The following is a 27,679-nucleotide window of genomic DNA, read 5'->3' on the forward strand; positions in this document are numbered from 1 at the left end:
TAATCTGATGATCTCTAATTAGATTTTTCAACTACTGTGGAGAATGAGCCATCAATTAAGACTCCTGTAATTAGAGGGGGCCAACTTGATTCCTGTCAAACAGCTGCTGCCTTCAGACTTTTAGAGTTACTGGAACTGGCAGGAAACTGGAACTGTTCATAAACAAATCGATACTCGGATACTAATTGATACTAAAAAAGCCAGTGTCTGTGGAGTTTAATAACTTGAGAGTTCTGATACAAGCAGAGCTGTGGTAGCCTTCTCCATATGATTTTGTTTTTATTTTATTTTGTTCTTGTCTTACTTTGTCAGAGGCAACGATTACAATACAATACAATTTCTCATTTTGCCTAAGCCTATGTTAAAGCTATTGTAATGTTTTACTTTTGTCCAGTTTAAGTTGCCATCACAAAGCGAGCCAAAATAACCCCAAAAGCTTTCATCAAGTTCTGCAACAGGCTGTGAAATGGCCTAATACAGTTGTTGAAATTTGTTAAACCCACATTTCATGTCTACTAGTGTATCTGATTAAATAAAGAATTGTTAGTGAAATAGCTCTGCCAAGCAAATATAAGTACATTAACTTAGATTCTTAAATTCTAAGTACATTAACTTAGATTCTTAAATTCTAAGTACATTAACTTAGATTCTTAAAAAACAGCATGTTTTATTCAGTATTGTTTAGAAACTAGTATTTTGTTTTACCCTAGACAAGCAAGATATGTGCAAGTTCATCTATTTTTTTTTACTTTCTAACCACAGTTCTTCATCCCATCCCTCTAAAAGCCCATTAGTCATGCAAAATCTTCCTGTCCAGACACACCAACCTTTCAACCCCATTTCTCATTTTGTAATCAGCCGATGCCATAACTGTAATTGCAGTGTCAGGTTGTTGACTTTGTTTCAAGTCTAGTGCCACTTCTCCACCCCTCTGATGGGAGGATGAAAATGATGGTGGTGGAAAAATAACTCAGAGCCTTGCTAAAACACAACAGCTCTATCCATGCATCGGATATGACAACACAGAGACAAAAAGGAACAAATTTAAGTTGTATAATTTGAATTATTGCTTTTTGCTTTCAAGATATAAATCACAGAAACTCCCATCTGTTGGTATCTGAAAATGCTCTTTCAAAAAAAAAAAACAGTTATATAAATCTTAACCCCGTCTCAATCAAATAAAGATTATCTCTGTAGTTTTAAATCTGCCACTCACCATCGTAGCAACTAGTGGCTAAGACATTTTTTCCGCTCTGTTCAGATTAGCGGGTGGATTTCCCTGCTGTGGGCTGAAGCAAACCCAAAGTGTGAAGAAGTCTTCAAACTGCTTCAAATGCAGCAGACAGTCATTTTATCTCACAATCTTTCTTTTGAACTGATTTTCAGCAGTCTGTGCATGCTGTACGGCAGCTCTGTTTGAGAGAAAACTCCATTCGTTGAGCCGAGTTCTTTTTCCCGTAGTAGCAGCAGCAGCGCTCCCTGCCTGTCAGATACAGATAAGTCAGCCTTGTTATGCCCCTGGAAGAATTAGACCAACGAACGTCTGGTTTTGATTTTGCTCCTAAATGCAGCTTAATTAAGCTTTCTAAGAAAGTGTTCACAGTCTTAAAGGCAGAGAGACGCATGATACAGATGTTGCAGAGCAGGAGACAGATTGCAAGAACAGATCCTGTCTGCTGGGATGAGTGAATTCCCTGCAAGATGACTGCAACAGAGAGAAAAACACCAGAGGATACTCCCGTCACGCAGCACCACTCTGCACATGCTAAAGGCAGAGACGGCACAATATTTGGTAACGTCAAGTTTTCTTCGAGCTTGAAGCCCTGCAGACAAGGACGTCACAACACTCAAGTAGTTCCACCTGTTCTGGGTTGTTGCAGTCTGGGAAATCCTCTGCTTCGGTGAGTTTCAAGACATTTGGTTGCATTCATTCAAGAGTTTGAAAGAAAAGACCATTTTTTTATGTCTGATAAAGTTAAATAGATGACATAAGATGCATTTTGTGATAATTTGCTTGTCAAATTGGCACATATTACTAAAGTAGGAACAACACCTAAAGAGATAGAAGCAAAACCCCAATTAGGGGGAACAGAAATGCTTTGAAACTTTAACAGGACAGTTGCTTTAAAATGAACACAACTAAATTGAAGTAGTAACAAATTAGTCCACATGGAAGTGAGAAAGCTGGGTTCTTATTTTTGATTTAATCCCAAATTATAATAATTATAATGATAGTAATTATAATAATAGTAATACAAACAGGGATAGATGGACCGATAGTGTTTTATCTAACTCAGGCAATGTAGGTTTTCGGTGAAAAAAAAATTAGTATGGATTTTTGTACACAGTTCTGTATTTTTAAAGCTATGTTTTATTAGCATTTAGCTGTGTTTTATCTAATCTAAATCAGGTCTAATCACTCCCCATACATCTACATTAATCTAGTGATCATGCACAACTACAGTACAGATTTCTCAAAAACAATGAAAAAATACTATAGTCTAGTGTCAATAAAAAGTTCAACAGCAAATGCCAAGTGTTGTGAAGGTGGTATGTCCCGTCTTTCAATCGGTCAAATTTTACTGAAAATTGTAGAAAATGTTTTCTTCTGACTTCAAAATAACAGTAAATAAATTCCCTTTCAGCCATCACACCTTAAGACCTCTGAAGTGGGTCTGAAGTTAACCATTAACTGAGAGCCTGAAAAATGAGGGCCGGCTTGGAAATTCCCTGTTGTGCTTTTAAAATGACTATTCACAGTGCTGCTCCACGTAGCATTCTTTAAATAACACAGAGAAGCCGGATTTAAGTTCTGACAACAGGAGTGAACGCCTTGAAAGAGAAAAGATGAAAATAATAGTGGTGTTACCATCCCGTTCACCCGTTCCTCCTCCTGCACAGGCGCAGTCTGATGGTTTCCACATTCACATAGAGCAATGGGGGTTTCCCAGTGTTATCTAACCTTCTAAACACAGGGTCATGTCCTCCAAGCTTTGTAGATTTTTATTTATGTAAAACTTTTGAAAACCTAGTATGAATGAATTCTAAAAGGGAATTTATTCAAATCCACTAGCTCACGTTTGTGAATTTTCGGTTTATTTCTGCTTCCAAAAATAAACCGAGAAACCTTGTCGACACCTCCCGGAGCTGACAGGCAGATGCGTCACTGTTTGTGACGGGAATCATAAGACACACTCACCACTGCTGCGACTCTTGCGGTTGGCCTTCCCCCCCGTCAGTAGCATCTTCAAGCTGTTCCTAAACATGGCTGCAGCAGCGGAGATCCGACTACAGAAAGAAACCTGGTGGGAGAGAGCAAAGAAAATACGTTAATCTTTTTGAAGGAGCCTTTTAGTATGGTCGGATGTCCGCACGGAAGTCCGACTGTCAACAGTAGAAATAATCAGTTAAAAGCTTTATCGGCGATATCAGAGAGTGCTGCAAAGCTAAATTCTCCAGATAGGAGAGAAGAGGGGAAGCTTCAAAAGGAGTTAATGTATCAGAAAACTGAAGGGGGGAAAATCCCTTTCATGAATGCTTGATCTTATCTCCGTCATCAAAGTGCGAGATCAAGTGCCTCCTTGTAATTAGAGAAGAATAGAAGGAGTACAAGTGGGTTTACAACACATCGTGGAGAAAGATCCCCCCAGCCTTCACTTTTATTTGGTAAACAGAGTGCGGTCAGCGGTAGCGTAAGGTGAAGGATGACAATTGTTAAACGTCAAACTACTTCAGAAGCATATATGGAGATGGAAGGGAAAAGGCAAAAACGAGTACAGACACAGAACACAACTAAGCAATGAAATAAGCAGAAATAAAAAGCCCTTTGAATTGTTGGTATGAGTAAAAAAACCACTAAAAATTCAGCCTGTTTACCACTTATAAGTCTAGATTAATTCTTCCTGGTATTCGCTATAGTTTGTTATGACATATTCATTGTTAGAAGACATATCATTAACACCCGAGAACTCATCAGATGTATTTAGCAGTTAGTGATTGCCTTTCAGCCTTGCTCTTCATTACAGTTTTGGTTTATTCACCAGCAAGAAAAAAAACGTATGTTATTTATTTTTCCAAGTTTATAGAATCCACTGTAAAGCGTTTGAGAAAAGAAAGCAGAACAATAAATCATTTAATATGTTGCACTAGCATACAACAAAAAGTAAAGTTAATATCCTGACAATATTTTCTTTTTCACAGGTGAGTCAGTGATTTCCTCCGACCCTTACCCTCCTCCACAGTACCTCACATATCTTTGATGAGAGCCCTTCTTTTAGTAAAAAGCATGGCAGCAGATGTTCTTCGTTAAGTGGTGGTTACTTGGTAAAGCCCCCACAGTTAAGGCCCAGCTGTGAACCCAAACGATAGATAAATATATAAATTTAAAAAAAGAATATATATATATATATATATATATATATATATATATATATATATATATATATATATATATATATATATATATATATATAGTTAATGTGCCTTTCTGTTATAGACAGACATGAAGAGAGTAAAGAGGCAACAGGTCAGATCTGAAAATATATTCCAAAGCAGTGTAAGAGTCAATGTAGCAATACTCAAGCTCAATATGAAACATGAGCAGCAAACAACCCCATTATGACTGGTTTGGATAGCCTGCAGGGCATAGGCTAAGCTGTGATAATACTAACCAGAAATCTTAAAAAGCTATGACTCAGTCAGTAAATACCCACTCTAACTCTGTCAGCTCCTCCTCACAGTAAAAGGGCTACAGAGAAATAAAAAAAAAACAACAACAAAGATGACTTCATCTATCCCAGTGAATGTGTTTCCATATGTTTAACCATGAGCAGAGCAGGAGCGACAGTTCACCGTTAACAAGCTGCCAGAGCAGAAAATGAGAAGAGATGTTGCTGTCTGTTTCCAGGAAGAGAGAATCAATGTTTAAAATCTAAACAGGACAGGACAGAGAGCTCGCGTGAGAGAGAGAGAAGCTCACACACAGCGTTTCATCTGAGGGTGTAAGCGTTCACCTCTCCCATTCCCACTCTCTCTGACCCTCTGTGCCGGCCTTTATGAAGGGAAGCCAAGAAGCAGCATGCTCTCACAGATTCAAAAATGTGCGCAAGCGGATGCAGCCCATCTCAGGATCCTCCACAGCTTGCTCCTAATGCTCATTCTGTGTGTTAAAACCCACTTAAAGGCACATTCCCCAGGCTTGCATGAGCAGCTTTCAGCAGCTAATGTGACTAAAACAGCACACTTGTTTGTTCTAATGAAAAATGAATCAAGCAGCTTGAGATGCTTGTAAGCTTTGCTGGAAAAATAAAGCATTGTAAACATGCTCCAAAACATAATGCTCTGCAAAAGTATTCACTCACTTTTCTCACATCATAGCCACAAAATCAATGGATCTTGTGTGATGTAATAAATATAAAACAGAAAAAAAGAGAAAAAAGTATCATGAAGGGTTCTCATGTTTTGAAATTAACATTTTTGCCCATTGTACCTTGCAGAGTAGCTTACATTCAGTCATATTAAATGGAGAGTGCCTGTGAAGTTCTGTTTTTTTCTATAGGGCATCCCCACAGGAGGCTACAGTTCAGTTCAGGTCTCATAGGACCAGAGCTCTTTCCTCCACTTTTGGCGTCTCCTACACAGTTGGGGGCAAAATGCAAACTCGTAGCATTCAGCAAGAATTTTCATCCTGCATTTTATTTGTTTTCACATAATGGCCAGGTTTGTGGAGCGTTACCAATAGTTGTCCTGTCAACAGATTCTGCGACTTGTGCTGAAGATCCTCTAGAGATACTATGACAATAATATGGTCTTCTTGGTTGCTTAATTTATCAATACTCTACTTGCCCAGTCAGTTAGCATAGGTGGACGGCATTGTCCCAGCAAGTTTGCAGTTGTTGTTTCTGCATGTGTTTCTTCAAGAATGGATCACAGTAACGAATTATTCACCTGTCTAAAAACATCATTGGACTGTCTGGGGGTTGTACAAAAGGATGCTGCTTGACTTCTGACCTGTCACACCGCTCCCTATCCAGCTCCACTGGCTTCCTGTACACTGAAGATTACAAGATCTTAGTCCTTACTTATAGGAACCTAATGGTCAAGCGCCAACAGAGGTCTCAAAACATTTACATCTATTTGTCCCTAGCAGACCCCTGAGGTAAAATGACCAGGCTCTGCTGGTTGTGCCACATTCAAGGCTGAAAACTAAAGGTAAAAGAGTATTTTTAGCAGCAGTATAGGGACTCTGAAACTCTCTTCCCTTTAGTTTGATATCTCCAGACTCAGTTGACCTTTTAAAAAGGAACTAAAAACATTTTTTTTTTAAATTGCTTTTCATTAGACAAGCAAACAGCAAGTGACAGATTTTCGTACAAGCCTTCTTTTTCATTTATAGATGCTTTTTCATAACTTAACACCACTATAAACTTGTTATTATCTTTATCTTTGACCTTTTTACCTTGGTCTTCCTGATGCTGTTTGTTAACCAATGTTCTCCAACAAACCTCTTTGCTCTACATATAATATTTCAAACATCTTTTGGAGAATGGGAGGCTTCAAACATGCCTGACAAAAAGCCCTCGCATGGTATAACACTAAGAAATCTGAGTTAACACAATACCATTACCTTAAATGTCTTATACTGCATCTTTATAACGTACAAGTTAAATTTTAATCAGCCTCTAAATTTTTTAACACAAAAGAAATCTGGCTAGCAGAAGGTGCATGCACTCCCCCTTCTGAGTCTGAGTCTGGCCTAAGATCTGCTGTGACCCTCCATTAATTACAAAGCTTATTTTCAATCAATGAAGTAGCCTTTAATGGGGCCAGAGATGGCAAAGGCCAGTGTCACAGGGCATCAAATTGGATTTATCTCATCTTACCCTTCTGCCTTCGAATTAAAACCCATCCGAAAGGAAACCACACAGACACAATGATACAATTAGAGAGGGGTGGACACACACATTTCCCAGAGGAGGGCTGTTACTGTGATTAACATTAAAACAAAAGCCACAACAGACACAAAGGACTTTAAAGAGATTAAAATGAATTCTGTCTCGGGCATAAACTGGCCACATGTGAACAAATCAAGAAATCTGTAAATACAGAGAAATGACTGTGCTATTCCTACAGATGGGAGAAAAATTTGTTTAAAAATATCTAATTAGGTGTCCCCCATCAAAAACAATGAGCAGCTCAAGATAAATGAAGCATCGACAAACTGGAAGACTAATGCTGCGGGCCCAGAGGGATGCACGTTCCTTCAGGCAATTACAGCGCAATCTGTCAGTCTGACAAGGAAACATAAATGTCAAACCTTAATCAAATAAGAACAATGGCAGAGAGGAGTGGATTTCTGACTATTTATCTAATAACGACAGTCTCGTTGAGACAGAGTAGCCCAGAATCCAATCATTTCTTCAGTTCGAGGGGGAGGAGTAAACATGGACCTGATTATTAAAGCAGAACCTTCCTGGAACATCGCATCGGTAAAATCAAGAAACAACCATCTGCATTTAAAAAGACGACGAAAAAACCCCCAAAATTCTAACTTCCCTTATCTTCCCAGCGGTAGACACTCCCCACCATCAGACAGGGATAAATCATAGTCTCCAGTTTGAAGATGGCCATGGGAACAGAGCTCCATAAATCACACTGATATCAATAACAGGAAGTGTCAGGGCCTGGCTCTCACCGTCTGAGTTGCACGAGGCAATGCAGAAACCACTCAGGGTTGCTGCTAACAAAGTTTCACTCCTGCCCCGCAATGGATTATTTATTAATATGGATTTATGTCCTTTCATTCTGTGCCACTGCTGAGGGGAAGGTGATGATATCTGTATCACAATGAACCAAACGTGGCTATGATCAGTCACAGGTGAGACAGTTTTCAAACTAAACTGTTAAAACTCTTCATCGTTCTAGACTACTTTTAGGATTTGCCATAACCTGCTGGTGGCTTTTTCCAACACTTTCAGATTTACTTTTTTATTTTTTTTTCTCTCCAATGGTTCTACTGTTGCCAAAGAAGTCACAGCTCTTTAACAGTCAGTTCATTTTCAGTTTCTTAGAAAATGATAACATAGTAATGAAATGGTAATATTACAGAAGACTAATTAAAAAATCTGTTATTAAAATAGAAAAGTTACTTTATTACCACTGTAGTATACACAGTCATGGAAGACTGCTGAATTGACATTGACCTACCAGGATGTCATTGACACCATTCTCAATGTGTGTAAGGCACAAGAGGTCATTGCTATAGAAGCTGGCTGATCTCATCTTTCAAATCTTCCTTTGAGATGAAAGCAAAGTTTGTATTTCCTTTGGCTACAAAGGTACCAGACTGTGGAGGAAGGGTGAAAAGGAACAGAATGATGTTTGAGGGAAAGTGTGACATTTCTACTGTCAGTGATGGTTTTGGGGAGTCATGTCACCTGGTGGTTCAAAGTCCAGTATTAGCACAGCCATTTTAAAAACCCTATATGCTTCCCTCTGGTGGCAAAATTTATGAACATGCTAATCAGACTCTACAAGTCTTTAAAGAACCTTGAATAATACGAGTTACAGCATTTAATTTCTCTTTGTGATCAACAACATATTCCTGAATCTTAATTGAATTGAATTTTTCATTAAGAGTTGGCACCTGCCCACACTTCAAAAAGTGCCAACACCTGCTTTAATAACCACAGTGTTGCTTTCCTTGATCAGCCGGCAAACTGGATCGATCTAAACGCAGCACAGAACCTATACCGTATTGTGAAGAGGAATTGATTAGTTTTACTCACATTGAAGAAAAATATTTTTTAGTGTCCCGATATCTGGTTACGCCTTCAGTTTTTGTAGCTAAATATGAAAAAATGACATCCTGAGTTTGAAGAGATTTCTTTAGTAGGTTAGTTCAGATATGTGGACTCTCTTGCATTCCTGGCTGCACTGCTTCACTGACCTTTTCAGGTAACTCCTCCTAAACAGGACCAACAAGTTATGGGTCAGGGCCGTTCCCTTTATAATCCATACCAGCTAAAGCCAAGTCGAGTTGTACTAAGACACTAACATGACCTTTTATTCATTACATTTTAAAAAAAAAAAACAAAGGATGCCTGGATAAGTCTAAATAATGGAATGAAATATTGGTAGGCATTTAGGTGGGTGAAGAAAATTCCTCCACCAGTCTGAAGGTAGAAATAAATCACAGAACGTATTCTCTCTCAGAGCCACCTAACCACAGTTCCCCCCCACCCTCCTCAAGTTTTGCAGCATGTTCTCTTTGTAATCTGTTTAAAAGCAGACAGCGTGGTTCATAAGTGATTTATGAAAAAGCATTTTCTCCTGCAGACAACAAAATGACAACATAGCTGTGATTTTAGGTTATGGGTGCGTTACTTTCAGCCTCCTGTGAACAACAACACAAATGCAGCACTGTGTGTGCAAGCTGCATGGAGCAAACACAGAGTTGCAGAGACTTCTTAAGAAGCAGCTATGAGGGAGAAGAAAATAGCTGCTAAAAATTTTCCAAGTAGGGATGTCAAGAAACCGATACCAGGCAGTGTAAAAGTATTCAGCCACTTACAGGTTTTCTTCTTAAATTTTAGTTTTTTTGGTCACACTTCAAAGTTTTACATCAACAAACAAATTTGAGTATTAGACAAAGACAATACGAGTAGAGACAAAAAGCAATTTTTCAAATTATGTTTTAATTCATTATGGGGGAAATGTTGTTTAAGCTTACCTGAACAGAACAGAAATAATTTCCCTAAACCTATTACAGTCATGCCATATCTAAGTCACATTTAAGTGTAGATTTTGAGTAGGCCACTCAAAACCTTTCTTTTTTATTGAGACATTCTGACGTGGATTATAAAAAAAATAACCAAGTAGGTCTTATTTCTTTCCTTTTCAGTCAGCAGTAGATGTTGCATTGAAACTCTCCAATGGACGCCATTTTCCCCAGTCTCTTTCTTATTGCCGAATCATCCACACTGACCTCAACTGAGACAAGTTCACCACTGTGCCAGATTTTCTCCATTTGCAAACAGCTCACACCCAAAGCCTTACAAATAGCTATGTGAACTTTTACAGACTGATAAATGTCTGACACTTTGTGTCTCAGCTGTTCTAAAATGTCATGACCATTGAGCACACTTCATGTTGTCAGGCAGTTGCTATTTAAGTGACTAGTAAAAATGAACCGAAAAAAATGTGGACAACTGTAGTTAATCTGCGTTTAAAAATGCGGGTAATTATATTTTCATACTGATTTTGACAGTTTTTCCCTTGATAGAAATTCCAATTTGAAACATGCTGTTAAATTGTACCATATACTAAAATTTGACAGATTGCTTGATTAATATAAGTGTGATTAAAAAAAAAGCAATAGCAGACTAAATGTAAAAAAATACTTGCTCTCCATGCTGTATTATTAAAATGCATAGTAACCACTGGGTTTATAAGAAGCAATTCTCAAAGCTTTATCGATAAACAAAGCTGCGTAATGCCCTGAAAAAGGTCAAACACTGACTTAAATGCAGCGTCCCACTGGAGATGACTGAATAAGATGGTTCAATCAATCTTCCCAACTGCTGCTGCTTCTCCTCCACTTTATCTCCTTCTGTGTGCTGCCTCTTTATTCAAAGAGCTACACCTGCTGGTCATTTAGAAGAGCTGCTGTCACACGTAAATTAATGAATGGCTCATAAATGCAAAATAAGAAATCGCCTATTACACATGATTGACTCTGAAACCCAACCCCGACATGTCGATCATGGAGACAATTTTGTTTTGCATAAATCTGTACACCTCCAGCCTCTCAATCCCTTTAAAGTGAATACAGCAGAGCTCCAGGAGCGACATCAGTTTGATGACAGGCAGCTTAAAGGGGCAAATAGAGTGAGGGCATGAGAAGGCTGAAAACGGCAGGTAATCACCTTTGGCAGAAGTGCACATTTGCATGAAGACTGACGGATTTGCAATCAGCTGGAGTCTCTAGACCAGGTTAATGCTGAAATTTAATTCTCGGAGGTTTTACACCCTCTTTACTCACTTCATTTCCCCATTCAGTTGATAATTGTGGCTTATATTTACATTACATTGAGATCTTCTTTTGACATTTGATCGATCAGGTAAATAACCGAGTCACACTCCATGAGACGAAAGCAAGTAACACCGATATCTGTCAATTTCCATGTAGTACAGTAGCAAGCCGGCCGTGTAAAGCCTAGGAGAAATATCCAACCCATGCAAGTAGTTTTGGAGTTTGCATTCTGAATGTACTGTAATCATTCAGAATACGGTGCAGTTTATTCTGACATTGAGAATAAACAATGTCAGAAACATTTTAGTTTTGTGAATCTCATGAGGGGAGACAACAGTACCAATGGGAGAGTTTGGCAAACACGAAAAAGTAATGTCGGTTTATTTGTGTAAAAACTTTAGATGAATCAGAATTAGGTGAATCATAAATACATGGTTTGCTGCTCATGGGTATCTGTAACACTGCAAAGCTTGAAACACACTAATCTACAAGCAACTAATTCAAAAAGTTACTGCAATTGAAGGAAAATATTTGGCCAAAACGTAAATATGTCTGTAAAGTTGCTTTTCTTTAGTTTAGTAAAATAAGAAATGGCTATTAATCATAACATACTTTTTAAAATGTATTATTTGAGAAAAACATTCCCACATCCTGATGCTGCCACCACTGTTTCATCACATGGATGGTGTGTTCTTAGTTTGCTCTTTTAGTGTTTTGTTTTTCCAGATCCTGCTGAACTACTCTAAACTGTATTTTACATGTGTGCTTATTTTTTTATGATATTTGGTTACATACCAACACCACGGCTTTGGCCGTGTGCATGCTGGGATGGACTCAGCTGGTTATCCCACATGGAGACAAAGCAATCTGACTTATCCATAGAATCCAAATTGGGTAATCCAGCAACTTAAAGGGAAGTGCAGCACAACAAACTTACCCGAGTTCCTGATGATTCCTCTTTTAGCAACATCACCATTGTATTGGCTTTCTGAAAATGCTCAGAGCTACATGTCACTTTGCCAGAGGCCCAACAATGAGGTCTTGTAGCTGCTTAATATCTCTAAGCAAGCAGAGCCAGATAAGAGTGTTGAACTTCTTTTGCCTGGGGCTATTGTGTATGAACTGCTGCAGAGTGGTTGATAGGCTTAGTATGGTTGCTAAAGAGGAGGAAAGCCGCAAGGGGACTGAGTAAATTGCTTCATGAATGGACGGAGTTATAGCTGTCTTCATCAGAGACAAAATGTCAGTGCAGAAAACACTATTGTTGTACTGGATAATGCTTTAATTAAAAATCTAAACAGATATTTGAAGCTCTGCATTGGATAGGATTTAATCCATTGAAGCAGTATTTAGCAAAATGCTTGTGCACAATGTTCCTTCCAGAGCTGCCTTGTTTTCAAATGATGTTAACAGCTTTGTCCAATAACTCCAAGACCACTAAAAGTTTTAAAAACTAGTAATAGCACCTACTAATATTTTTTTAAACATCTGTGACTTCAGGGGTTTAGCAACCAATTTCTGAAGTAGCCATAATGGATTGAGCTAACGTCATCTTTTCTATGAGCTGTAAAAGTATGAACTAAAATCTCAGCACTGGACAGAGAGAAACAGTCATACTCTGGCTTCTTCTTCGTCTTCTTCACATGTTGGCTTGTGAAACTTATGTTGAAATCCACGCTTACTTTTTAAACTAATCTGAAGGGTTCATTTCTAGCATTTTTTTATCACAAAACGCAACAATTACATGCAACTGTGTGTTTTCCTAATATTGTTCAGCCCATTTTGTGTGAGTCGTGAATGCAAAAGACCATCAAAGGGCCGATGAAGACAGAATGTCAAGTTTTCATGTCAGGGTATGGTTTCAAAGCACAGGACGAGAATAGAACAGATCAATGAGGAGCCTCCATCAAACACACAGGAGGAGGGAGATAGAAAGAGACTGTAGGTATGTCGAATAGGTGCTCAAGATGGCATTCTGAGCTGGAAATTGAGTTTCTGCCAACGACTACACTCACCCACTTACATCAGTCACAAAACGGGTTCAATCGTCGAAAGCGATTGTCGACAACAGCCTCTGTTTTGCTCACAATCTGGGGAAATAAGATGGCACGCCACACACCAACCTGCTTTCAATGAAGCAGACGCACGTCGACCGAGATGGTAGATGAATCTGTTTCCTGATGAATTATGCATTGTTCCACTTCTGTGTGTGCACCGCCAACACGTTCAGATTCAGTCTAGAACTTCTTTGTCCACCGTGAATTAGCAGCCACCCTTATAATCTCCTTTCATCTCGTCCACAGACAGCTCGTACAGCAGAAGCCTGCCTTTAGCATGCAAATGAGTCAAGAGTGAAAGAAAAGCAATGACACGTTCCAGAAATTAATAGTACTACTATTAATTCAGCCTTATTCTTTATGCAATCAGAGTTTAATGTGGCAATACAAAAAAAAGTTGCCGAGCTTTGCAAATTAAATGGAGTGACATGTAAATCATATAACTCATTTTAATTAAATGTAAATATAATTAGGAAAAAACACCCTAAAAAGCCTTGCAGCTAATTGGGTAGGTGGCAACTGGTCAGTAAGAGAAAAATTAACTAAAGCTGCTATGCTTTTTTATACGGTCAAATCTTTCTGAAAAAGAGAATATTTATTTATTCACCTCAAGCAGTCATCACATCAGCTTAGCCAGCATACTTAAATCTTAGCACACTGTGTTAGAAGAGTGAAAAAAAAAGAGATTTTAATCAATGTTTGTTGCTTTCCAGTTTATGTTGTGGGTTTTAGGTGTCATTTTTATTATTCCATTTTCATATTCATGTAGAACTCTTTTTTTATGTCCTTAAATATTTTATCTTCTTTATTTTTATGCTGTGAAAAAAGCTAGGCTTAAAGCATTAAACTCAAATATGGTAAAAACAACATTCTTCGGTGTGGAGGTTGCATTCAGTGAAGAAAATCTTAAAATATATTTCTTTTCAAAAGGAGTCTAAAATTAAATCAGAAGCCATGTTAAAACAGTAGCCAGCTGTTTAAAAAGGAACCTATAAGTAAGATACATCTCATCATTAAGGTTGCAAAACTGTAAGATTTATGTGTTAAAAATGTATGAGGATAGTTAAATTCAGGACGCTGTACATGTGCAAAAAAATACATTTTAATGATAAATGTGACTAAAACTGTTATAAATATGTTGCTATTTTATGTCATTTTAATTCCATAAAAGCTCCTAGGATGGAGTTATATGTGTAATAGTTGTCTCTGATGCAATTAAAGTTTCGGCTGAACATTTGATCATCGTTAGCAGTGGCATTAGGTTGAATGCATGCAAAATCTATGCTCCAAAGAATGCACATGGAAAATGCTGTCTTAGTAATGCTACTTGTGCTAACTGTGTTAATCACAAATATAAGAAGCTCTAGCCCATCATGGCCTCTCTCATTACAGGGCACTTCAAAAAATATCCTTCGCAGTTATGCCAAATACAGCCCATGCTGTGTGTTCTCCAGCATGAATCTCATGCTGTATAAAACATTTTTATTTTTGTAATCCACAGCCATCTACACACAAACAAAATGGTAAACAAATTACTGTGCCTGGAAAGGGCAATGACACCCTGAGGATTTCGGTTTTGCAGCTCAGAACCCAGATCAGAGTATAGTGTGGGAAGGGACGTGTGGGATGCACAGAAAACATCCTAAATTACCTGCTCTCCAACTTCAGCCCACAACTGCACTGCTGTCAGACTCGACTGACGTTTGATTGAAGGCGCAGACAGAACCAAGAGAAAATGAGACCCAATTAGCACGATAGCTAAGCAACTGACCTCTGATGGCAGTTTGATGACAACCAAATAAATGTCTGTTGGATCTCAGCAATCAACCCACTGTGCGTCAATCATTGGATTTAGGTGGTGGAAAATAACATGGTTCCAGTTTATTTCTATACTGTTCCCACACTGTATACATTGCTTCAAAGAAACTTGAAAATAAAATAAAGAAATCCACATTAAAAGGACCTGTGCTATTTTTTACTTTTGCAGAAACGCATTTGAGCTGTTTCTCTTCACAAGACTTTGAGTTGTTTCAGCAATGATTCATTTAAGTCCTGCAGAGTGCTTTGTTAACATATAGACGTCTTCTTTTTAAACAAATTGCAAACTGTAGTGCAGAGTGGTGGCCCCTGTCTAAAGCATGCAAACACTGAGATCATATCAAGGCATACTCAACACTATCAAATAAATTAATAAAAATAAACTAAAAATTAAATTACATTTCTTTATTACTACTGGGCATTAAGTACGCCAAAATTATAAAATACAAATTAAAACTTGACTTAAAATATATGATCCAGAAATAAGCCAACCGCCTCTACGTACCTGCTACGTAAATTCATACCTCTCTGTGCCAATATAGTTTTTACATAAAAAATAAATATATAGTTTCCTAACTGCACACTATGGTTTTTCTATTTGGAGTATTTTACTAATAAAGCAGTTAGTTTTATTGGCTTCTACTAACAATATCTTTACAATTTTGATCATCGTGATCCTTTGTAATCTCTCTGCAAAAGTATTTGCTAAAGGATGCAAATGAGAAAATGTAAAGGGGTAGATTATGTTAAATGAGCTTTTTCTGAGCTTTACATCATGTCCTTCATTGCTTTTGATTTTTTTCATGCATGTTTTCTTTAAACCTTTCGCTCTAGCAAAGTGCCGACTATTTTTCCAAAACTCCACCTTGGAGTTTCAGTCCCCAGATGATTTCCCCCTTCTTTCAGTTGAACTTTTTATACTGAACAAGATTAAATGTGAGAAAATGAATCAAAAGTGGGGGAAAAAAATTTAAAAGTAGGAGATTAAGGTTGTGTTATTTCATTGCGGCCTTGTCATTTTTTTCTAGCGGAATACAGGAAATATGTCTCAGTTTACTTAGGGTGCATAAACTTTTAACGCTACTGTATTTAACATACGTTCACTGTCACCATATATTATTGGAGTATGAGAGATTGCTGACGATTTAATCTGCTTGGCTTCCTTGGACACATAACCTTTTACCAGTTGGCTCTGTAACTTGAATTTGACTGCATTGCATTAAAACTAGGATCATAGAAATATATGTTATTAAATTTATGCTCAAAACATGACTGAATTAGAGTGATAAGTAGGAATACGACTTGAATCCGTTTGTTTTTTGTATACAATCTTGAGAATACACTTGAATTGCCACAGTACAACAGCAACAAAAAAAAAACTAAAATGAACACAATCAATATTTCAAATCAGATGAATGGAAAACACAATGTTAAAACAGTAAAGTATTTACAACTGGACAGTAAAAATTTATGAGACAATGCAGCCATAAGGAAGGGTACTATAAGAAAACCAATGTTGCAAACTGACACTCTGAACCTTGTGTAGGCATGTTGCCAAGAACAGCATTGTGGACCCCTACCAGGCATGTCTGCACATAATAATTGGTAATGGCAGCCACATGCATGTCCGCTGTCTATGTGGGTGGCATGTTTGTCAACGTCTCAGACACCTAAATAGAAAGGCAGCTTTGGTCACCACTGCCAATTATGATTCTGACAAATACTAACAAATCCTTCAAACTTCTCTTCTTTAGGCTAGTATCCCCGCCTTTCAAAAAGATTAATCTACACAGTGAGACCTTGTTCAAGGGGAACCACACAGATTTACAGTCTAGTTACGAGACAATTTGCACAGCTACAAAGCATAAAACTGACAGGCTTTCTGTTGTTGCTTTTTAGATTTTAGATTCTGGGGGAAGGGCAGCAGCTGTTAGTTGGGTCCAGCTGTTGATGGCGGCAGGCAGAACCAGGAGGGGAGGAGATGATTTTGAACAAACCTGTGCAAACACAGTCCCAAAGGAGTTCTCCCATAAACTCGGATAACTTTTTATGCTTCCCTTTACCCTTAAATATGATTTATACTGCCGATTGTGGGAAAAGATTAAATCTGATAAATGGTACAGTGACCATAAACCACAATCGAGCTGGGTGAATTTAATATGACAAGAAAAGGTTTGCAGGGTTTGTAAATAACTGTGCTGATAATTAATATATATATATATTTCTTTCTTTTTTTCTCAGAGACTTTCTGCCTCCTCAACAAGCCCTTATTTTTTTTTGTGGTTAGGTTGCACTGTGTCTAAACACAAAGCGGTAAATTACGGTCACGGCAAGAAATGATAGATTTCGATCAAAAGAAAACATTCTCAAAGCACGAAAAAAAAATCAGAACCAGTTCTGACAAAAACAGTGAATTCACAAGGTTTTTTTATGTTAAAGATGTTAGGATTTATTACACGTAGATTCATACATTTCAAGCATTTTTTTTTGTTATGATCATAGCTAGCTAATCTAATGAAAACCCCAAATTTCCTTCCTCATAATATTGGAATATTACAAATTAATACAGAGATCTATCTCCAAGTATATGTATAGGAAGTTAAATGAAAGGAAAATATGAAAAAGAAAAAACATGAATTAGTAACCTGAATAACAAGAACACTGAAAATGTTATGACATAAAGCAAATAGATCAATAGAATATGTAATCTGTACATATAAGGCTATCCATCCGGATTTTAGTTGTGATTAAATCCAAATTTTTGATTAATCTGTATCGATTTTTCTTCTTGGGTGCCATTTTTTATCCATATTACTGGAAGGTTGAGTTGAAGAAAAACTTTGTGGGAAACCCTGACAAAGGCAACATCCTTCATAGGGTTTTGAAGAAGGACAGTACTGAAAGTTTTGGCTGCAAATGTTTGTGTTCATACATTTCTGTATTAAATATAACAGTCTAATTTTCAGAGAATCTGAATTTTGGGGTTACATTAACTGTAAGCCATAATCATCAAAATTAGCGCTTAAAAATGACCTCTATGGCTTTTTAAAGTAGGGTCCAGTCAGGTCATAATACAGATTTCTCTTTATTATCCCTCAAATCCAACATAACCGCCCATTTCTGGTTGAGCATACAGTGTGCTCACTATGGAGAAATAATTCAACTTTTCCCTACAAATTCTCTAAAAAGCCCCTCACTTTTAGAGTGCCAGTAATTATATAGAGTAACTTGTATTGTGTAACACTGTGTGTGCTATATGCTCTGATTTGGACTCAAGCTGTGAACCAGGAGCCAAACACAAACAAGAAAATCCTCACAGAATATAAAAAAAATAGAAAGAAGCTACCAATGTTTCCCCAGCTGCATTCAACCAGACCATATGATTCCAGAAATATTCAATGTGTCCAGCTTCAAAGCCGCCAGCCTAACATGCCTTAATGAGCTGCATGACAATTAGGGCCGGCTTGTAGCTATAAACATACGAGTCAGTAAACACCGAGGCTTCGCTCTTCAACCAGCAGCACAGGCAACAAGGTAGTTGCAGTTGTTTGTTTGTCTGTCTGTCTCTGGGCTAAACATGATACACTACTCTCCTGCCAACAAGCCACTTCAAGGGCAGGTTGCGGTTACCCTGTGAATTTATAGTATTCTCCCTGGACCATGTTTGCCCCACGTTATGCAGCCCATGGAGAATACATTGATCCTTAAGAAGCCTCAAATAATAAAATTGTTAACTGGGAACTGTGACAGAAGCCATTATCAAGCAGACCGGGAACTACGTCCAGATCTATAGGAGCAGAACCTTACTTAGTCTGCGTTTTAGATTTTAATATCTAAATCAAACCTTTGCTCTGTGACTGAATCTGTTTTCTCAAAATTATACACCAGTACTGTGCTTGCTGTATTTTGGTCTGCATAGAAATGTGTGTCCTTTGGAATTTGTTGAATATCATAACATCAAAATGATCTGAATAAGTGTGAGCCTAGACAGGCACCGACAATAGTCCTATGATCTAAATCAGCTAATTCTCAACTGAAAAATACCTTTTCCTTTCAACTCAGTGAATGCACAACACTTCAATAACTGTCTTCAGTGTGGAAGGTTTCACTGAGTGAAGAAGAGTAAGTGTTGGTTATTTTTAGTGTGAAAGTTTGTTTTTCAGCTATTTCAAAGGGAAATGTATTTTCAATAACAAGTTGACAAATGTGAAATGTCAGATAAGCTGCCAGAGAGAGCAAGATTTTCAGAACATAACAGGAAGGCTGAAATGAACACAAGGAGGTTGCTTTTTAAGTGCCAAACTTTGATTTCAATGGGATGCAAATATTAGCAGCCTTCTACATTTTCTAGAACGTACATAAAGACTGCTGTTGTAGTAATGAATGTCACATATTTATTCTACAAATAAATATAGAATGATACAATACGATAAAGAATTCTTCAAATTATTACTATGTGCAGACTAATCAGGATGCAGAGAGCTCCTAAAATTTGGTTTATTTTGTTTGAAAATTCTTCCATTCTGCGCCGAAAACCACCACTTCACTCCTTAAACATCTGAGATACTTGGGAAAATAAACTTGTCTCATCTTTTCTTAAAGTCCAGCCCGACCACAAAGGGAGCTTAAAAATCAAAGAAACAAGGTTAAACCAAAGAGAGAGCTTCTTCCTCGCAGCTCAAACAGGATTTATTGTGCCACCTAAATTGTTTTTTGTCACAACTGGCTGTCAAGAGTTGCCGTTTGTGGGTTTCAGTGTGTCGGATTTAACACAGCTCCCTTTGAGTAGCCGTAGGCTGCAGCTCACCCACCCACACACCCCACTGGGGAACAACCGTCTCCTTCACATTCCCTTCAGCAGCTTTGACAACACAGATCTTTCTCATCAGCAACGTTCCCTGAAGCACCGAGCAGAAATTTACAGCCTGCAGCATCTAGTTGGCCCATGCATGACTGATACTATTAAAGGAAATACATAAATGCAACTGCTTGACTGTAACAATAACCAGAGGCTTAAAGACGAAACTCAGATTTCTCTGGGAGAAAAACCATCCAGGAAAACACCAGAATGTGTGTCAAATCTGATGCAAACTTACAACAGTCAAAGACAATATTTTACCGCCCTGGAGACAATGTAATATTTCTGTTTCTCTGCACCATTGACCAGCACAGGAGCCACCACTCCAGGTCATCACAAATTGGCAGATCTGCACTGCAAGCAAAAAGGCCAAGGGAGCTTTTTCTCAGACCAGAGAGTTTTATAAATCACAAGATTTGTGTCTGAACAGATGTCAAAATGCATGAATTATCTGACCAAAACAATTTTTTAAAAATCCCAGAATATCTTAACCGCAATGAGTACTAAAATAAAATGACTTTAAACCCAATTAACACTGGACACAAAGAAATTCTATGCACCCAATCTAAAAATGTGAGCAATGCAGACCTTTGCAGCGTTTTTATGGCACGGGTATAATTTATGCCACCTCCTGAACAGCGGTCGCACACTGCTTCTCCTTTGTGCAGCTCCAGCTTTAACGGCCAGGGTAATCTCAGAGGAAGAAAAGAGCCAGTGTCATGTGGTCAGAAGGCATTTTAGCCAGACAAAAAAAATTGCGTCAGCACTTTCTACTGCGCAACGAGAGGCCAGCATTCGGAGCCCCTGGCCTGCTTCTTAGAGGAGAGTCGGGGTTTAATGGGGCTTCTCTTCCACTCCATTTGCCAGCTTGCATCTTACGGGCCGCAGATGTGTGCATGTGGGGAAGCGAGCGTGTCACCCTGCATACCTCTCTGCAGCCTGGGAGCCGCGCTCCTCGTAACAGCTGACAGAGGTTGTTCGTCTCCTGATGCTGTGTATACAAACCAAATGTATCACAGACGTGACGTGCCAAGAGGACACAAGGTTAAGCATTTAAAGCAACAAATATGGTCCGAAAATTCAGATGTCATCTGAAACTGACTTGGTCGCTGGGTGATTTTTATAAGAGAGAAACATTTATGGAACTCTCTTTAATTGGCAAGTGTTGCTTTGAGGGCCATGTAATAATCTTAACCAAAAAGATGCATTTGTTTTCCCCATGCATTTTCAAAATGTCTGAATGAATGTGTAAAATACATTTACAGTAGTCAGACAGAATTCACTCCCTCAAAGATTTTTGCCACACATTATTGCTTTAAGATAAACAAAAATCAATGACCTCATTAAATACAAAGTACATGTGATAATTTAAATTACAGAGGTAAAATCAATACAAACTCTATGGAGTGTGAGGTAGGGGATTTTTTTAGAACACTGTAGCTCTCCAAGTCACGATCAAGTTGAATCCTAATATGCCTCACTCCAACATTTCGTTAAAAGATTTGCCAGTAAAATGTTGTGGTTAAACTGTGCTGGTCCGGAGCTGCTTTGCTGCTTTCCTGGTTTTGTCTACCAGGAAAGCCTAAAGGAAAACATCCCGACACCTGTTGTTCCCTTAAGCTTAAATTTGCTTGTGTTGTGCATTAGAAAAAGGATCTAAACCAATATAATCAATAAATAGGAAATCAATAAAAGGCCTGTCTTGATCTGAAACCCAAAGTGGATCTCTCCCATTGACTTGAATTCCTCCGGTAGAATTTTTACCGGGTCAGTCAGTGAAGAGAAGGAGAAGTTGTGAACAATGACGTTGATTTTCGAAGTTGTTTTAGAATTGTTGTCCGCCTGCAGTTTAGCAATGGAAGCAGAGGAAATAATCAAAGTGGTTCAATCTGTGCTGGACGCGCTTCTGAATATTGAATTAACATGAACAGCCTCGTTCAGATTGGCCCTTTTCTCTTTGCAGTAGATAATGCATGTGGTAGTGTAGGGTTAAAAAGTAGCACTAGAGCAGCAAAATTCCCTAAATGTCCTCATTTTATTAGGTTAGTGAAAATGTAATGTCTCTGGCAACTTTAGAAGACTTTGTTCCAACGTTGGATCAATTTCAGATCCAAACAACCATCTCATGGCTGGTTAGACAAGGAGTGATTGAAACGGCCCTTAGCTCACGCATTTATCAGCAGTCGGCCAGATTCTGAGGAACACCATTGATTGGCCCACAGCTTCATGGGTAGATGACATCACCTCCACCAAAATACAGTGAAATCCCCCCAAAAATTGGAACTAGGCCTCGGTGATTAGGTTATTCCTAGTTTTAAATATTCTCTAGATGTACATTTTAAAAATAAATAAATAAATAAATAAATAAGTCACACAAAAATGTTTTAATCTAGATTTTTGTTTCAGTTTTAAAATCTACATTATTAGTAAATACGTGTGGTATCCTCAATGTGATGTTATTTTTACAGCAGCAGATACAATTTTTGCTTTTCTGTTTTAAACGCATTTGGTTATTTGATGGTACACATTGTTATTCTAAATTTTTGTGTAAATACAGTGGAACTGCTATTTTTACTCAATATCATACAGTGAAAAGCTCCTAAAATAATGGTCCATGCCTGATACTAAGAAATTGGTTTCTAAAAATAAGAAATGTTCCATTCAAAACATAGTTTGTTGAATCACATAAAACAGCTAGGTAGCTGATATGTTTTCTAGCATCCTACTGAAAATTTAATCTCCAAGAAACCTGAGAGAGGACTCACCTTGAGTAGACAATAAATCCGGCTTTGGGAGCAGCAAAGCACTACATTTCACCGGGCTAAGCCAAAGTCGCAATCCTGCAGAGACAGTCCACTGTTCTCTACAAAGAGAAAAACATGAAATAAAAATTTAAGGTGAGGTGAAATTAACCAAAACGCAAGAAAAAAAGGGCTGACATTCAGATCTATGGAGTCTATAGAGTAGGAGCTTGTTGTTGATGATTTCTCCAAGAGAGACTACAAAAGGGGGCTGGCAATGCAAAAAACTATGTGGGTCAACAAGGAGTTCTTGTCACAGTACAGACTGGGACAGTTGTTTTATTCTTCAGTGGGAGGATCTGAAATGAAGTGCTGCTTTCAGAGTTGTGATGTCAAGCTTCCAAGCCTACTGACTAAATGTATCATTATGTCATTAGAAGGCCAGTTATGGGCAGGAAAGAACAGGGCTCAAATATCTGTGTGGGAGATGAAAGCAGTCATGTGATAAAAGCTAAATGAGCTTAAAGTGTAGAGATGTAAAGCTGGAATAATGCATGTTTGATTTTTCTTCCTCCTTAAAAAGTGTATAGTAATAGTAATTTAACAAATGTCAATATTAGAACAAAATCACAACCTTTCTGTGACTTGTACTCAATTATTAGGTTTTCTGCATGAAAATGCAACTTTTTACATCACAGTTCTTTACTAGAACATGTTAACCATTACAGCGTAGGTACTTATTTTCAATAGTGATACGGTGCCCAATGATCCGCACAAACATTATATCGTTGGAAAGTAATTTGGTCTACAAGAAGATTGTGAGAGGAATGGTGCGGCAGTTCTTAAAAAATTACAATAAAATTCTGGTGTAATGTAACTTAATTTGTCCATGCTTCAGAAGGCAAGGCTTTTCAAGTCTCTGCTCAGGTGTTACTTTAGCTACAATCATAGGCATGAAATTGGGATTATGAAAACGGAAAGTCACTTATGCACAAAGATGTTATTTATAGAAAAAAAACTTCAACAATCAAGTTTCCTCCAGGGATTCTCTGAATATTTTTTCCACTTCCTAATTATAGCTGGTACATTGTACTCCCTAAGGAAGGCTTTGCAGGACTCCATCTAGGTTTTACACCATGCAGCAAACACCTTGGTTACGTTAGTTCAGCCACTGGGAGTCAAAATAAAACTACAGAAACAATGAGAAAATTATAGCTTCATCAATCTCAGGAAGCTTTTCAGAAAATGCCATTCAGAAATTTGTATCATCCAATATGTTTGGTTGATGAAATTTGTGCAAATGCAATACCAGCTACCATGACATTTAAATTAAATTTAAATGAGATGAAACGTTCAAAGTTAAGGAAAAATGACTTTGAGAGTCACTTCTGTTGCCAGTTGAATTTAGTGGGTTCACATTGAACAAACAGCTTTCCCATCAAACAAATGATAATTAGAGGAGAACAAGGAGCACATCCCCTCCCAGGGATATTTGTCCTGTTGGCTACAATTCATCTTTCTTAGCTGAAAAACTCTGGAACATATCACAAAAATAACACCCGCAGAAATCTGAGTCCATAAAACTACGATTTTAATAATCTGTCATGATTCTCATTTGTCCACTGGGTGTAGACGTTCAATGAAAAGGCAGGAATTAGGATTAAAAAAAAAAAAAAAAACATGTGTCCAACACTAAGTCCTCCCACTTCAGTGTTAATGAGTCATTTAAGCTCTGCTACTCATCTCCCTCTGGAGGACCAGGAGTGTTTACGTTTTCATGCATTACAAATGCCTTTTTGTAAAACTGAAGCTTCACACCATGAGGAACTAGCTGCTCTATTCAACGTTGCAAACAGATACTCAGAACATATGGTTCTTCTCTCCTGACCGTGGTTTATGTATGCCAAAGGTCTGGAAATTCAGGGCATGGAGAGCCAAATACATAAAGCATACAAAAGAGTAGAGTGTGCACAAGAGAATAAGATGTAACATACATTAAAATGATGAGAAACAAAAGTGCAGGCTTTTTAGTCCTAATAACAATTAAGTGAATACCTTTAATCCAACTGCGTAGATATATTTTCCATATCGTATGACTTATCTATTCCAAAAGGTAAATAAATATAAAGCAAAGAGTCAATATTTTTTTAATATATTTAATCCTACAGAGAATTTTACCCGGATTTTATGACGAAGTTATACACAAAGTTATACAAAGTGTGGAATGGAACCAAAATAAAATTAAAAGGATGGATTTTACTAATTAGGTGACTTTTAAAGAAACGTTTTATCTAGAAGTATTAGAATAAGGGAGTATGAGCACATAGGCAAACCACACTTTGCCTATTTTTTAAAGAAATACATATTTTTTTAAATGTGGTGTACATCTGTATTCAGCAGTTTTATTCTGGTACCCCTAAATAAATGGTTCAACTTCCAGCAGGACAGTGACCATAAACATACAGCCAGATCTACAAAGGAATGGCTTAGGTCAAAAGATGTACACATGTTAGAATGGCCAAGTCAAATAGGAAACCTAAAGCCAATTAAAAATCTGTAAGTTAAAAACCGATGTCCATAGACATTCTCCATAAGATCTCATTGAGTTTCTTTGCAAACATAAGGGGCAAAAATGTAAAAGATTTTAAAATGCTTTTGGGATTATGGTGGGCTGTAAAGACAAATCAACCTCCAATGTGAAGTCCCTGCAGCATCTCTTAACAGGCCAAAAAGTGTTATGTAAAATGAACTTCAAACATCCACAGCAAACATTCTCAATGGTGACATCAAACACGCAGAACTATTACTGCCAGCAAGCTCATTCTTATGTTTTTCACATGGAAGAGAAGGGCAGTAAATTACCCCTGAGTTCAAAATGTCTCCTGAATAATACACGAGGCACCGTGTTTTATAGCTTCAGACTGTGTTTAAGAATCGATTAACTTGTCTTATTAAGAAGATCAATTGAGCCAAACTTTGCTTTTGATCCCTGTGGATTATGAGCATCAAATGCTTTAACGCTTGATGGAATGAAAGGATAGTTCAAGGATGAATCTCATTACCAAGCGTACTCCGACCAACTGATTTGGAGCAAACCATGGGCACTAATTGGAAGTGAACATACATGAACAGACAAGTAAGATTTGAATGAAGTCCAATATGGTGTAAAATGGTAATATGTTAATGCTACTTTTCCACATATGCTGCACTGTATGAATGACTTCCAAAAAACAGTAAAAGACAAAAATAGGGTTGTGTGACTCTCTCACTTAATCCTTCTCCCAATCGGAAAAACATTGTCCTTGTGATACAAATGCCAAACAAAGTGGCACAACGCAGGCAAGGCAAATTTATTTTTAGAGCACACAGATATTCTCAAGGCTGGGGAGATAGTTTTCTGCTTACTTTTAAAATATACCCGGGTCATTTAAAATTTGCAATCTTTAAAATGACAAGAGAGATGGGTGGGAATCTGGTTTCGAAGTATGCCGCAGTTGTAAAAAGCCACACCCACTCAACCACTAAAGCCTTCTGCCATACTGTTTGTATCCCCCCGGTTATGCTGCAGCACCGTTGTACTGACGGAGTCAGATGGATAACAAAACTTAGCTACAAACGCCCTGTCGCAGCCACAAACACTTTCAAATTAATTGAATTTGAGCAATTTGGGTTCTTTTTACAAGAAGAAGCAAACAAACAAGAAGCAATTTGTCTGTTGTGGGTAAAGTGAAGGATTTAATCATCTTCAGTTTAAAATCTAAAATCTTTGGTTGATCAAAACTTAACAGGATAATTGTTCCCAGACTATTCATTAAAGTGCAGTTGAAGGTTTGAGAAACCTTTATTTTATTGCGAAACACCAAAAAGCATATTTTGTGAGCATTACTAGCACTTTAGAACTAGACAGATAGAAAAAAAAAACAATAGCATTTGGTCCAGTCAAAGTAGAACTGAAAGATTCTACACTGATCACAGATTCTACAAAATATATTTTGCCATTTTGTGATGTTTAAAACATTGATTCTATTCTTTCTGAAAACAAAAAAATAGGGTAGTTTCTCACTTTAGTTGGACTAGATTCCCAAACATCTTCCTAAAAGAAAATGGCATCTCCTGTGATGATCCCAATACCTCGAATACTCTGTAATGTTTATACTAAGTACTAAGTCTAGTTGGTGTTTTTTGTAGCCTAGATATTTGAAAAGACTTTTTAAAAAATAAATCTGTAGTCAAAAAAACGTATATATCTATGACATATGTACAGCACACAGGTGCAAAGGTTTTGTATGAAAAGAACTTGGCTCATTAGAAGATTGTGCCAACATTGGCACAGAGGAAGACGACACTATGAGGCAGAGAAGTGCCTTGGTTTACCCAAAATGAAAAAGGATTCTGCATGCTTAGAAGCTTCGGATATAAGCACTGGCAGCTACACACCACAAGCGTCTCCATATGCTACTATAGCTGACAGAAAGCCATCCCACCAATGTGCTTACTAACCATACGAAGCTAAAATAGAACATCTGAGACATAGCTTGGCAGGTGCCTCTGCTTTTTGTGGCAGGTACATATTTAAGTTAACAGGGATCAGGTTTAAACAAAGCAAGCTATAAAACAACACATTTTCCAGAATATGGTTAAAATGTAAAGTCTGAAAGCACTTTACCACAGCTGCTACTGTGAACATGAAACATTTTGAGCAACACACCCAGAGAGTTATCCTGGCAGGAGGGCTGGAGCTTTCAAAGCATAGCAAATGGGATACCATAGGGAAGCTGGTTAAAAGCATTTTCTAGGATTAGCCCCTTTCTTAAATTCTATCTTATTACAGAGGTTTTGTCTAAGAAACGACTAAGATAAGACTATTTTTTTGTTGCTGTTGTTGCAACTTGAAGTGGAGCCGCAAATGGAATAAGTTGCTGTTTCTTTACATCTGGATCCCAAACACACAGCCTGAGGAGCCATAAGAACTGCCTGACCAGAGGAAGACCGCAGTTCTCCAATTCGGCAGTCATCGTTAATTTTCCGGCCGGCCCAACAGGAAAATAAGGAGAAGTACTGAATGTGCATCAGTGTGTAATTGTTTGTTATCTGTCTTGAGCCAACAGAAAATCATTTCAAACACCAACTGCTGTGTCACCACTGTGGCTCTGTGTTAAAAATGTATGCTTCC

General features: G+C 37.8%; 1 protein-coding gene across 5 annotated transcripts in view; it reads right to left on the reverse strand.

The window, feature by feature from the left end:
- LOC102231735 (protein TANC2) overlaps positions 1-27,679 on the reverse strand; it is a 156,606-nt gene that overhangs the window by 116,393 nt on the left and 12,534 nt on the right. For all 5 annotated transcript variants that reach the window (XM_023340301.1, XM_023340300.1, XM_023340299.1 and 2 more), the window contains exons 2-3: positions 22,531-22,628; positions 3,200-3,302 (exon numbers count right to left, since the gene is read on the reverse strand). In XM_023340301.1, coding sequence (XP_023196069.1) covers positions 3,200-3,266 — 67 coding nt within the window. In that variant the 5' untranslated portion in view covers positions 3,267-3,302; positions 22,531-22,628. The remainder of the gene's footprint in view (positions 1-3,199; positions 3,303-22,530; positions 22,629-27,679) is intronic.

The sequence above is a fragment of the Xiphophorus maculatus genome, chromosome 10 (genome assembly GCF_002775205.1).
Source record: "Xiphophorus maculatus strain JP 163 A chromosome 10, X_maculatus-5.0-male, whole genome shotgun sequence".
Classification (NCBI taxonomy): Eukaryota; Metazoa; Chordata; class Actinopteri; order Cyprinodontiformes; family Poeciliidae; genus Xiphophorus; species Xiphophorus maculatus.